Source organism: Urtica dioica, chromosome 11 (genome assembly GCF_054948205.1).
Source record: "Urtica dioica subsp. dioica isolate 48M chromosome 11, U.dioica_male_clone48M_v1_H2, whole genome shotgun sequence".
In the NCBI taxonomy this organism is placed as follows: domain Eukaryota; kingdom Viridiplantae; phylum Streptophyta; class Magnoliopsida; order Rosales; family Urticaceae; genus Urtica; species Urtica dioica.
The window spans coordinates 16,455,428-16,468,006 of NC_142766.1; the positions used below are offsets into that span (position 1 = coordinate 16,455,428).

At 37.4% G+C, this 12,579-nt stretch overlaps 1 protein-coding gene across 1 annotated transcript; it reads right to left on the reverse strand.

Moving 5' to 3' along the window:
• Window positions 1-1,912: 1,912 nt before the first annotated feature.
• LOC149381726 (PHD finger transcription factor) lies at window positions 1,913-10,019 on the reverse strand. Its single transcript, XM_089600724.1, has 11 exons — window positions 9,766-10,019; window positions 6,826-9,336; window positions 6,590-6,719; window positions 6,428-6,516; window positions 5,614-5,852; window positions 5,037-5,123; window positions 4,743-4,842; window positions 3,822-4,029; window positions 3,379-3,514; window positions 2,606-2,663; window positions 1,913-2,529 (listed from the first exon to the last, which is right to left on the reverse strand). The coding sequence occupies exons 1-11, from the start codon at window positions 9,865-9,867 to the stop codon at window positions 2,386-2,388; spliced, it is 3,804 nt and encodes a 1,267-aa protein (XP_089456850.1). The 5' UTR covers window positions 9,868-10,019; the 3' UTR covers window positions 1,913-2,385.
• Between the last annotated feature and the right edge of the window lie 2,560 nt (window positions 10,020-12,579).

Here is a 12,579-nt window from a genome sequence, read left to right on the forward strand (position 1 = left end):
ATATCATGGGCAAATTGTTACCGACGTCATAGTTCAGGGGGCAATAGTGAAATTTATTCTTTTTTTTTTTACACAACAGGTATGTCGTTTGTTAGTCTGTTGTTTTTACTCTTTTGTTGTCAAATGACTCAGCTATATAAGCTGATATCATGTACAAAGTTCAATGAATCGAATGAATTCATATTCACTCTAATTCTCATTCAAAGAACAGAGTTTCTAATTCCGCAAATTCGATTATCTAAAACCTAGAAATTCAATGATAATGAATGAATCGAAAGTTGTTGACATCCAGACTCACATACGCAGTAACAATATTTTATCGGCTTATGTTGTATATATTCAATATTACCAACTCCAAATGTCACAACCTCAAATATTTTTATCACAAACTTGAGTTTCTTTTAAACTATTATACAATTCAGTATTGACATAGTAATTATTTGTCGTTTTTTGTTAATGTAATGAACTTATCATTGTATGTATGAAACTTGTTTTTGTATTCAGTTTATGAATACTCATCGGTAACGTTTATTTGTTATTTTCTCATTCACGTGGTAGGCAGTTTACTAATATATAGAGAAATATGATATATTCATCAGTGTTGTCGGTCGTTCTCAAAAAATCTGATAACATTTAATTTTGTGCGACTTGCATTGAATTCTGAATTTTAAGACTCAACGGGCCGGGTCACTAAAAAACCCATCAAAGGCCCGCTCAAAAAAAGCCCTTCAAACTCACGCGAAGCAGAGCTCACATGCGCACGGCGCGCAAAGGGCATGGCGTGCCGCGCCTCCCCTCAGCGCGCCGCGCCATGTGCTCTTCAAAAGAGCATCGTGTGCGCCTCTAAAAAGAAGTGCGCACGGCACGCATTAACGTCGGCGCACCGCGCCTTCTACGTGACGCGGTGCGTCGAGCTCCCTGCTCCCGCGCTCTCCAAATCATGCCGCACGCCTCATAAGATGCGTCCAGAGGCCTTCCGCAGTCTCCACATCCACTATAAATACCTCTCCTCAGAGAGGGTCAAGTACAAATTCATTATCTCTCAAGATCACTCGATTCCAGAGTTCTAAAACGCTTCTGATGACCCTCCGCACTTCGTTTCCTCTGTCGATGACATCTATATAAAAACATTCAAGTAACGAATATTGGTCCCCCCATCTCACATAGCAATCAAATTAATGTTAAGCGTCGGAGCACGTGACAGAGGCACTGTCTCTGCGCCCCTCTAAGCTTGATTTTCCTTTCTTTTTATTCTCAAATCTCCGCGACGAGCGAAGAACACCTTCGAGCTAGAGGAGCGACGTGACTTTTGAATTCCCACCTTGATCCGGCCTTGGGTCGAACCGCCTGAAGTTTTAAATCGGTTTTCAATTCCATGTGACAACAATCAGTAACGGAAATTCCAACCTTGGTAAAAATATTATAATAAAATTTGATATTAAATAAATCGTATTTTTTTTATCTTTAGTTTATAACTTAGTTAAGTAAGCTTGGATAATGAGTATGCACCTTTTTTTTTTAAATCTTGTTTTTTTTCATTCTTACATTCATGTATAGTGTAAAATTGGTTACTTGAATATATAAGCACATATTGCAAAAAATCAATGATGAAATTCTTTTTTCTGTCTTTGGTATTGAACCCATACACTTATGTATAAGAGGAGCTCATGGAGAATGGTTGGAGCTACCTAATTTAAGGCGTACGCACTTCACGAATAGTTTGGGAACTAAAATAAAAGAACATGCAGAGAGACACAGGAAGGGTAGTAAGTTGACAACTGCATACATCTTGTATCACTTAATGGGGTTTGGGAATGATCATTCATGGGATGTGCTTCGTACACATAAGAAAACATTAATGATTATTTTACCATTCTACATGAGATTGGCATGATTTTGTGAAACAGTGAGTTTGGTACTCCCTTATATGCCAGAGTTTTCCAAGCTAAAAGTTTGGAAATCATATCCGTATTATCAACTACGTAATTTAATAACAAATGAGAAAAAAAAAAAGGAAAGAAATAGAACGAGGCTTTGTACAACATAATATGTTAAGAGTAACCCTTTAATTAGTGGATTTTCCATGTGCTTCATTCATAACCATGTAGAACGTTACTTCACTTCCGCCATCATATCAATACACTTCCGAATCATCAATCCCTCAAAAGAAAAGCCTCGTACACCTAGAAAACAAAATATGCAAAACTAGAAGAAATCACAAGGATCTCTGTTTGCGTGTATATTTCCTGAACCTGTACCCTATCTACTTCTCTCAGTTCCAAAACCCACGTAAACTATTTTTTTCCCATATGGTCAAGGTCTGCACTGAGAGAGCAACTTTAAAAACCGCCGTGTTAGTCTAATTGCTTGGTAACTTAACTAATCTCAAACCAGACGTTTTTTTCGAATATAGAACTTCGAGAACAAGTGCCCATCATCTAGCCTCCTCGCCGAGTTTGTGCACAAATCTTGGTTGCTTTTGATAACATCAAAATACGGCTTGATCATGCAATTCTGTTTTTTCCTCACCTACACGTAGAAACGATAAAATAAGTTAACCATAAAGGAAAATAAGCCTAGTGTTTCAGGAAGAAATGTTCAGTACCACCAGAGCGATATCAGCGAGGCTAATTTCGGTATCAGCCTTGTCAGCCGTAGAACACCTTGTTGAGGGGAAAAAAACGATTAGATCTCAAGTCAGTAAAACAATCACAACGCTGGATTATAAAAACTTGGAGAAGAAAGGGAACGTAACAGTAATATCATATTTGGGAAACATGGCATTTGCATCACCTTTTCCTTTGTTGGAAAGGGGAAAACTCTAAAAAAAATCGAAAGCGCTTGTCCCAACCATTTTCTCGTAGAAAACTATTGCTAATTACATCCCAGTGGAACTACATCAATGTCTCTATACGTCAACAGCTACAGTGAAGTTTGGCCATTTTGTGGGACTTCTATGCCTAAGGTATAAAGGATGTGTTTTGTAATAATAAAAAGCCTCTCTTTGAAACTAGTGTACAAATTATACACGATCAATACTAAGCACTTATATAAAGATGAGACATGCGATTAAAATTCTCGGCAGTTGGACTGGACATTATTTACAAGCTTTTATCATTACAATTAGATTATATTTATCAGTAATCGGGAGAGAATACATATACACTGCTGACGAGATTAATTATCACAAAATTCTTCTCTGCATCTGAATAATATATTACATCTGAAGGAATAACAGCAATCCTTTTTATGGTCTAAAATACGCCGATTAACCTGAGATTAAAAGGCATAAGTCCTCTCTTTGGAAAATGTGAGTTACTTTGACAAATTTATTATTCGCCTTCCATTTTGTTAGAGCAAGTGAGAAGTAAGACATACTCTGGCTGTCCTTGTGATGCAAATTGGTCATCTTCAGTTTGTTGAGCCTGATAAACTTCAGAAACGGCACTTGATCTATCAATGTCAGCATTCTCTCCGTCATCACAGACAGTTCCACTTAATCCAGGTCGCACCACTGCATAGTAGTGCACCGGATTCAGTTTTATATCAAACAATTAGCAAACTAGCCATATTTACACTTTAGCCAACCTTTGGTAAATATTTGGTAAATAGCCAACCTTTATTACGGTTACAACTATTTACATTATTATTTACAACTGATTACACAAAAGTTGGCTATTTACCAAATATTTACTGGCTAAATAGCAAATCATACATGTAAATATGGCTATATATCTACTGGACCCTTTTTAGTTTTGAAATAGACAAGTTCGTTTTTCCGATTTTTCTCATCATCCAGAGGTGGAGAAGCAAATAATTACCATTTAGCGGACGTAATTCAGTCAGACGGTCGTTTGTTAGTCGTTTCTGACACATGGTAGTACCCTGAAAATCCAGAAATGTATAATCCAGAAAGTGTAGCCTCTCAGAAGCTGTCATCTCTGAGAATCCGAATGAACCGGTCCAGGTGCTTAGCACACTAGGAACAGCAGGCAAAACCAATCTTTCAACTCCTAATTGTGTGAGCTTCTGAAAGGTTAAAAAAAATGGGGACAGTGATGAGAAAATTAACAAAATGATAAAACAAATCCATGAGTTGCAGCTTAATTAAGGAAAGCATTTGATAACTTTCTACAAAGCAGAGAAGAAGAAAAAAAGATACATCAGCTCATACAAGATAAAGGTAGGATAAGGGGGGAAATAGTAAGATTTTTTCAGTTAACTGACCAAAAAAGAAACATTAATAGACTAGTAAAGAAATGATATCTTGACCTTGTATGCACAGTGATCACATTTATAACCTATCCACAAGAGATGAAAAATTTAATTTCAGATTACTTAACTAAGCCAGAACTAATAACAATTCTCTACTAAAGGAAAAAAAAAAAAAAAAACACACACACACACACACACATAAGATCTTTAACCTACTTGGTAAACTAGATTCACAAAACCACTATAGTTTTGGTAAATTAGGTTCACAAGTTCAGTATTCCTTACCTGGGAAGGTCACATCTTTTGTGTGTATCATAAGATTTAGAAAAGATTTGTAATTATTGAATGAAAATGTGTGAATAGCAACTTCAATTTTTAAGATCTTTTACATGCTACGTGGGGCTTTTGAATCCATCACAATGTTATCATAATCCTGAACAGGTGAAATAGTTTCGCTCCATATTTGGATTCCAAGAAAAGTACCGAGTATTGTTTTTCAACAGATGCACAAAGACACACTCTGATACCTTTTCAAGCTCCTCCATTAGTATGCGACACATTCCAAGTCGACGGTATTGAAATCGCGTACCAACTAGAGGAACTTCAGCTACTTCCTTCCCATGGATTCTTTGGCAAAAGGCAGATAGAAGAGCTATTAATTACATACTAACAGAAGAAGGAAACCGCAATGTTCCGTTTTATATTAAGAGTAAAAAGATGTGAAACAAACAAGAGGCTAGGATTATTCTAAACCAAAGGCAGAGGAGGAAAAAAATTTAATAATGGAAAAGAAAGCAGAAAAAGGGAGATATAAAGCATACCTTACATTAGCCACAGATATTAATTCATCATTTCTTGTTAAGATGGCCGTATAAAAGCCTTTGAAGTTCAGACGTTGAAGCTCCGACCTGTAGTTCCAAAGAATAAGGAAAAAAAAAAGGTTAAAATAGCCAGTTTGGCGCAAGAGTGGAGTTTTTTTTTTTTTGGATTATAGCACTTGAACAGGGTAATCAAGCACTTCAAAAGTCCAGTAGTTAAAGATATTACTCGATACACATCAACAACTCTAAACAGATTGGCTTTCAAACGCACAATGATCAGATCTTATGGAATGTGACATAAGAACCTGAATCTGATATCCTAAATGAAACCTTGCATTATTTAAAAAAGAAGGAAACAAGATTCAACTTCAAAAAGGTAAGTTTAGCAACAACAGTAAGATAATTGAACCGTGAAAAAAAGATATTAAATTATCCAGGAACAGTATAAAGTTCAACTCAAATCTCTGTGATTATAAAGCACTTCAAATCACGCATCGCGCGAAGAAACACCTATAAAGAAAACCAAGATCAAAATGAGAATAGCAGTTGCAAAAGTAGGAAAATAGGTATTTCTCACTCTCTGCTGAAAATAACATCTTCCATTAGATCTCTCCTGGTACGAGCCTCTCTAACAGGCTTAAAGCACTCGTGCATCACAGTAAGGGCAACATCAAGTTTGATATGAGTCTCCACGGCGTCGATTTCAGAGTCAGTTTTGTGGCTATTGGTCTTCGTGGTTTTCAATAAAGACCAGGTTAGGTTGTTTGTATCCAAATCGGTCTGCTTTCCTAGAAGCTTTTGTAGTTTATAATGTATCTGAAAATGTGAACGTAAAAAATATCTCAGAAGAAAGAATGCGACCGATAACAGAAAAAAAAAAAAAAAAAAAACACTACTTCAAGTGGGCACAATGCTTTCTATTCTTCTAGCATCCTGAAGCATAAGAAAAAAATAAACCAACTACTTCAAGTGGCCTGTATTAGATTATTTGTACCAAGCAAATAAGATGTAATGAAAACAATAGCGAAACTGCCAGCTTTTTATCAGAGATTTAAGCAGCCATTATGAAAATGTTATGATGAACAATGAACTGCAGATTCATCTCTTTTTACCATCACTTCCCTGAAGATTAATTTGTATGTGAGACCAAGGAAGCCAAATTGTCTTTCCTCAGTGGTACTAACTTAAGAAATGCTACAGGTTTTATGACACCCAATTCTAGAACAGTTAATTTGGGCTGCAGAAAATTCTTGAGCAACAAAGACTTTATTATAGTCCTCGTCCATTAGTTTACAGTCGAATATTGCCAGATGATAAATCCAACATATATAAATTCGTAGCTGAGAATCAGTTTTGAAAAAGAAATTAACACTAACGCATCTAGGGAATACCTTTTTACAAGTTTTACCGCAAAACCAATTTTTCGGAGGATCGTCTTCTATTTTTGCCAGTTGTCTGGTATTCAAGCACCCAATGTGATCTATCAAGTAAATGGAAACAGAAATTAGAGGTATTGCAATATACAAATCCAGTTTAAAAGGTATGTAACATACATTTGAGCTCGCATTGACTGCAAGTGAGAATACTTTCATCCTTAGTATGCTCCTTATCCTTTTCGAAATTGCTTGCTCCACATTTCCTACAATGGCACGATCGACAGAACCAATCCCCTTCAGGAATATCCTATCAAAATGAAACAATATTCGATTCAAGTCGATATAGAAGCCATATAAATATCTCAGGATAACAATAAATATAAAAACAATAATAACGAGGCGTAGAAAGCTACCTTCAGTCCCAAACAATTCTTATGAAAAGCGGCCGGGCATCGATCGCACAACATCAATTCCCCTCCATATTGGCATACAGAGCAAATGTGGTCATTCTCACCCTTACGCCACTCGCTCTTCATTTTAGCGTGCGATTCAGTTGCGAAGCTTTTTCTCTGAGAAACGGATAGCTTTGCGCAATCGTATATAGACCGGCCATCATCCAAAAAAATATTGGCCGCGGCTTTGCGGCGATTTTTTTTGCCAGCATGGACTACAAAGCCGCTCAAAGTAAATATCTTCATGCAACAGCTACACTTGATCCCTACACCATTTATTCTTCCTTCCACCGACTTACGCTTATTCTTTCTGCTGACGCAACGTACTTTCGTTCTTGGCAGTATCGAACCGTTGTCTATCAGCCAAGAGAGTACACTCAGTCGATTCCTGTGGGAGGAACTCGGTATAACCACATCTCGGACACGTTTGCTTGACCTCAAAACACAAGTCGGGCGCGTTTCATCCTCTGCAACTTTCGGTTTGATAGCTGTGGATGATGTTGAATTTCGACACTTTGGTTGACTCCGAGATCCGCTCTTCATGGGACCATTTTGCGCAACATCTCTTTCGGCGTGCATGTTTATTCGCGATTGAAACAAATGAGTTGCAAAATCATATAAATAACTGTCTCTTTTCCTACGGGCCTTCCGAATCCCTTTGACCTTCACTTTCCGAAGACCTAGGGAAGCCTCTTCTGATAACGCTTTCGAGTGGGTTTGTGCATTGCCAGTAGAAGCACCCTTACTTCCAAGGATGAACTTTATTCGAGAGGTACGCTTACAGGCAGAAGTGGTAGTGTTCTTCATTTCACACCAAGCTTTGCAGGCAGATTTAAGGGAGTATATCCTACTTCCCACTGGAGGTATGTACACATCATACTTTCTCCCATTCTTAATAGCACATTTGCTGATAATCCATCCATATGCCAAAAGTTGTGCCTTCGCTTTTGGTCCAAGATTACTATATATGCTGGGAGGAACAGTACCCCCATTCCGGCAATAATCCGTGTATAGTTCCAAGCAATAATCTGGGTCCGGTGGAGAGGCAGGGAACGGTGCAGCTTGAGGACTAATATTTGGGTTTCGGCTCTCCCGTGGTTCTTCAAGAGGCCGAAGAGCGCTTGGTGAATCTTTTATTATCCTAGGTTCATCTCCGTAGGGTGAAGAAATTAGATCGGCGGTGGATGTGGTCAAGTGATTGCACACTTCAATCAGAGAATACAAACATTTTCCACCTGGTGGGGTGTACCGTTTTCTAGCCATTCCATTCTCCTTTGAATGCTCGATTTTCCAGCCCAAATACGAAATATGCTTCCAAACATCTTTGAACAGAGAAGCACGCTTTTTTAATCTCTGCGATTTTTTTCTAAACCAGTTGAGGTACTCGTCAACGGCCCCGGGGCAGAACTCGGCAGCGGGAAGCATATCCGAGCTGACAGGTTTATAAGCTCCAGTTTTAACAGACACTGAATTTCCACGCCCTGCAATGATCTCGCTGGAATACTTGGTATTAATGTCCTCCATAGGACTCTCGTCATGATTGCATTGCGAGCTCGGCGAAACCTGAGTTAGATTACCCAATCCTTCTATAGGCTGAGATGTATTTGAAGCAATCGAACAAATCACAGCTGACACATCAAAGTTCGCAAGAGAAGCTACACCGCTCATCACATCGGGTTGTCGAAGCCAATCATTGGTAATTTCATCAACAGGTACAAAAGCCTCGGAACCATCCAAACCAGTCCGAGCCGATCCCGACACATCACGCGCAACCGAGTCCATCAAATTCGGCACCAAGCTCCTGGAACATTTTAATATCCGACACAGCTCTTCAGCCAAAAGCTCCAGATAAAAATCACAAACCTCCATCACCATGTCCTTCCACAACTTTCTCGCGCCGCAAGTCCACTCTCTCACCTTCTCGAAGTCCCTTCTCTCCCTCACCTCGTACCAAATCTGCTTCATGGAGACGGGAAGAGCGTGGCCGTGCTCTTGCTCGAACTCCTCGACCACCTCGAGAAGAGCCCAACTCCCGCGCCGTTCCCATTCCCCGGTAGCCTCGTCCCAGTCCCAAGTGATCCTCAAGAGATCGATCTCCATCACCAGCTCGTCCCCCAAGTCGGGGAAGAAAACTCTCCTCTTCGACGCACCGTCTTCGTGGTCGAAAACCACGCCTTCCCACCAAGCGTCATTATACTCGGCGTCCACACAGAGGCCGTAATGGAGGTCCCAAATCCGCACCGGAGCCGGGGGAGGCAAAGGCCTGATTATCCCTCGGCTGTGAAGAAGACTATGCCATTCTTCTCCGGCGCCGTCGAGGACCGGAGACACTCTCACAGTTTCTATGAGCTCGCCGGAATTTTCGTCAGAGAGGAGGTGGTCGTACCTGATGCTGCGGTGGCGTTTCTTGTCACATGCAACGACAATGCCTGAGTGCCACGACCCTCTAAACCCGTCCTCAACGCTTCTCACCTGTGAATTTTGGTCATCGGTGTGGTGTACGGACATTTAAAGTCATGATTAAAGCAAGCAAACAGTATAGCGAGTGATAATTTTGGAAAGAACGAAATAGCTTTCATTTTTATATTAAAAAAATGTTGCCTTGGAATCGGAAACCTAGAAATTAAAAGAGTCCGAAAGAATTCTCTAACACAGATGCCATGAATGAGAAAGGAAAAATCGTCGAAGAATATAATAATGAGGTTTAATAATGATAACGAGTAATGATTACATGAAAAAACGACGGCTGTGTGTACGATACTACGATTAAAAAAATCGAATAAAAAATTCAGAAAGAAATAACGAGAGCAAGATAAAGAACTTGATTTTCGTGAGATAACGACAAACGGAAAATATTAAAAAAGAAAAAAAAAAAAAAAAAAAAGAAGGAAAGAAAGATACCTCGACTCTTTCATCGAGAAGAAGCTTTCTATGATCATTCAAGGCCTCGCGCTTTCTTTTCTTCCGAGAAATTCGTGATTCTTCAGAGTCCACGACCGCCATTGAAGCACAGGTACAGAGCTGCAAGCGATATGAGTATTAATATTCTTAGAAAGTCAGGCACTGCGTAAATTTGTCTTGTTTTAGCTTTAAAGCGGCGTGGGTTCAGGGAGGACCGAAAAGGAGAGAGAGAGAGAGAGAGAGAGAGAGAGAGAGAGAGAGAGAGAGAGAGAGAGAGAGAAAATCGGAGCGAGAGAGAGAGAGAGGGAAAATCGGAGCGAGAGAGAGAGAGAGAGAGAGATTTCGAAAATGAGAATGAGGCTGAAATAGTGAGGTGTCTCTACATCATTCGTGGAATAAGTTTGGGCTCTCTCTCTCTCGCTCTCTCACAAGTCTCTGAACTCAAAACTTTCTCACCAAGCAAGAGAACTTTATGCCACGTGGCAAAAATTAATGTGTGTGGGCAACTTCAGGGTTTCACTTTATTATACATCCCCAAAAAGAAAAATAAGAAACCCTACCGCTGCTTTTTTTTTTCTTTTTCTTTTTTGGGATAACACTTCAGCTGCTCATTATGGTTCAACTCAAAAAATAATTTTATTTAATGCAACTCCGTAAAAAGCTGATTTGTTTTTCTTTCTTTTTATAGCATCATTAAACTTTATTCTGAAAAAAAAGTCCATTTTGCAGAATTGAAGGGCTATCTTGCAATTGCACGTCGTTTACATGTTTTCTTCTTGAAAATTCACGTTGCAGGAGTGACTTGCAACTACATGAAATTTGTCTGTAAATTGTTTACAAAATTCTCAAGAAATGACCACTATTTTTTTTGCTCAAAAGAAATTACCACTATTTAGTCATGGATATAAAGATGAAGTTGTACTGGAAATATTTTATGTCTAAAATTCATTAATCGCTTCTAATTTCAAAACTATAATTATTTATTAACAAATTTATAAATAAATATCTGTGTTTATTAACAAATATGACAATAAATAATTATATTTATTGAAAAACTTTATCATAGTTTTAGAATTAGTATAAATTAATGAATTTTTGTAAAAAAAAAAATTTTAAATGGTCATAGTTTTTTAATTCTCTCTTAAAAATATGTTGACTATTTAATGTTTTGATTTCCTTGTTTGTTTCACAAATGGATATTTGGTTTGAACTTGTGCTTTCTAATATTTTTATCATCATTATAATGATATTAAGATTGGATTGAGACCAGGAGATGATAATAATTGTGTAAAGTTTGAAGAAGTAGTGCACTAGTTCAAAGAAGGGAGTTTTCCAAAACTAGGAGTAAAAAAAATGCAAATGACTTTTTTTTTAAAAGGTCACAAATAGGACCTCTGACACTTTTTTCATTTATGTAATTACCATTATATCCTTATTTATTTACTTTTTGAAAATATCAATGTCTCATGGACCCCACTCTCACCTACCCCCTCTCTCTCTCTATTATTTGTCCTTATATGTTATAATAAAGTATACAAAATAATTAATATAATAGACACATTTTTTTATCACGAAATTCTGAGAATTCTGAGAATTCGTGGCGTATTTATCACGAAAATGAGAATTCGTGACCTTTATGTCACGAAAAAAATTAGAATTTCGTGACACTTTGATGGAATTTAATGATAAAACTCTTGTATTTCATTAAATACGGCGTAGAGGACCAATGATTATTATAAATATAAAAATGAAAATTTGAAAATAATAAAGTACACACATAAATAATTAATAAAATAGATACATTTTTTTATAAAATTAGTTTTTAATAAATAATTAATAAAATAGACACATTTTTTATTTTTTAAAATAATTTTGTGTTAATTTTCATGAAAATAATAAAGTACACACATAAATAATTAATAAAATAGACACATTTTTTATTTTTATGAAATTAGTTTTTAATAAATAATAACACGAAACAATAAAATATTGTGACTTTCCTGTCACTAAACAAATGGATTTGTGACTTTTCTGTCACGAAAAATGGGGATTTCGTGACTTTTCTGTCACGAAAAATGGGGATTTCATGAATTTCCTGTCACGAAACATTGGGATTTCGTGACGTAGCTGTCGCGAAAAAAACTCTTCAAGTCACGAAACAGTAAATTGTGAATGAGGTTTACTTACCTAGAAGATTACAATTTCATCATTTCAAATGGGAAAAGAATGTTAATACTCTAAACATATGAACATAGGTGAATGAGGTTTACTTACCTAGAAGATTATGAGGACATAAGTGTCCTTTATTGTGAAGTGTTGAAATGACACACATTAATTTGTACAATTTCATCATTTCAAATGGACAAAGAATGTCAAGTAGTCTAAACATATGAACATAGGTTAATGAGGTTTAACGTCATGTCGTCCGACATGTCGTTTTCCCCGCTAACTTATCTTTAACGTGGAAATTGATTGATAACTCATGTATTAGCATTGTTAGTCCTCCAAATCAACTCATCTAACAGTCTAGAAGCAAGTTTATGAGGACTAAACGAGATCAAATGAACAAAAGAGAGCATGTTTCATGTAATTGACACGTATATCTGCCACGAAAAATTGGAATTTAGTGACTTCTATGTCACGAAAAATGGGGATTTCGTGACTTATCTGTCACAAAAAATGGGGATTGCGTGACTTTCCTGTCACGAAAAATGGGGATTTCGTGACTTTCCTGTCACGAAAAATGGGGATTTCGTGACTATCCTGTCACGAAAAATTGAGATTTCGTGACATATCTATCACGAAAAAAACTCT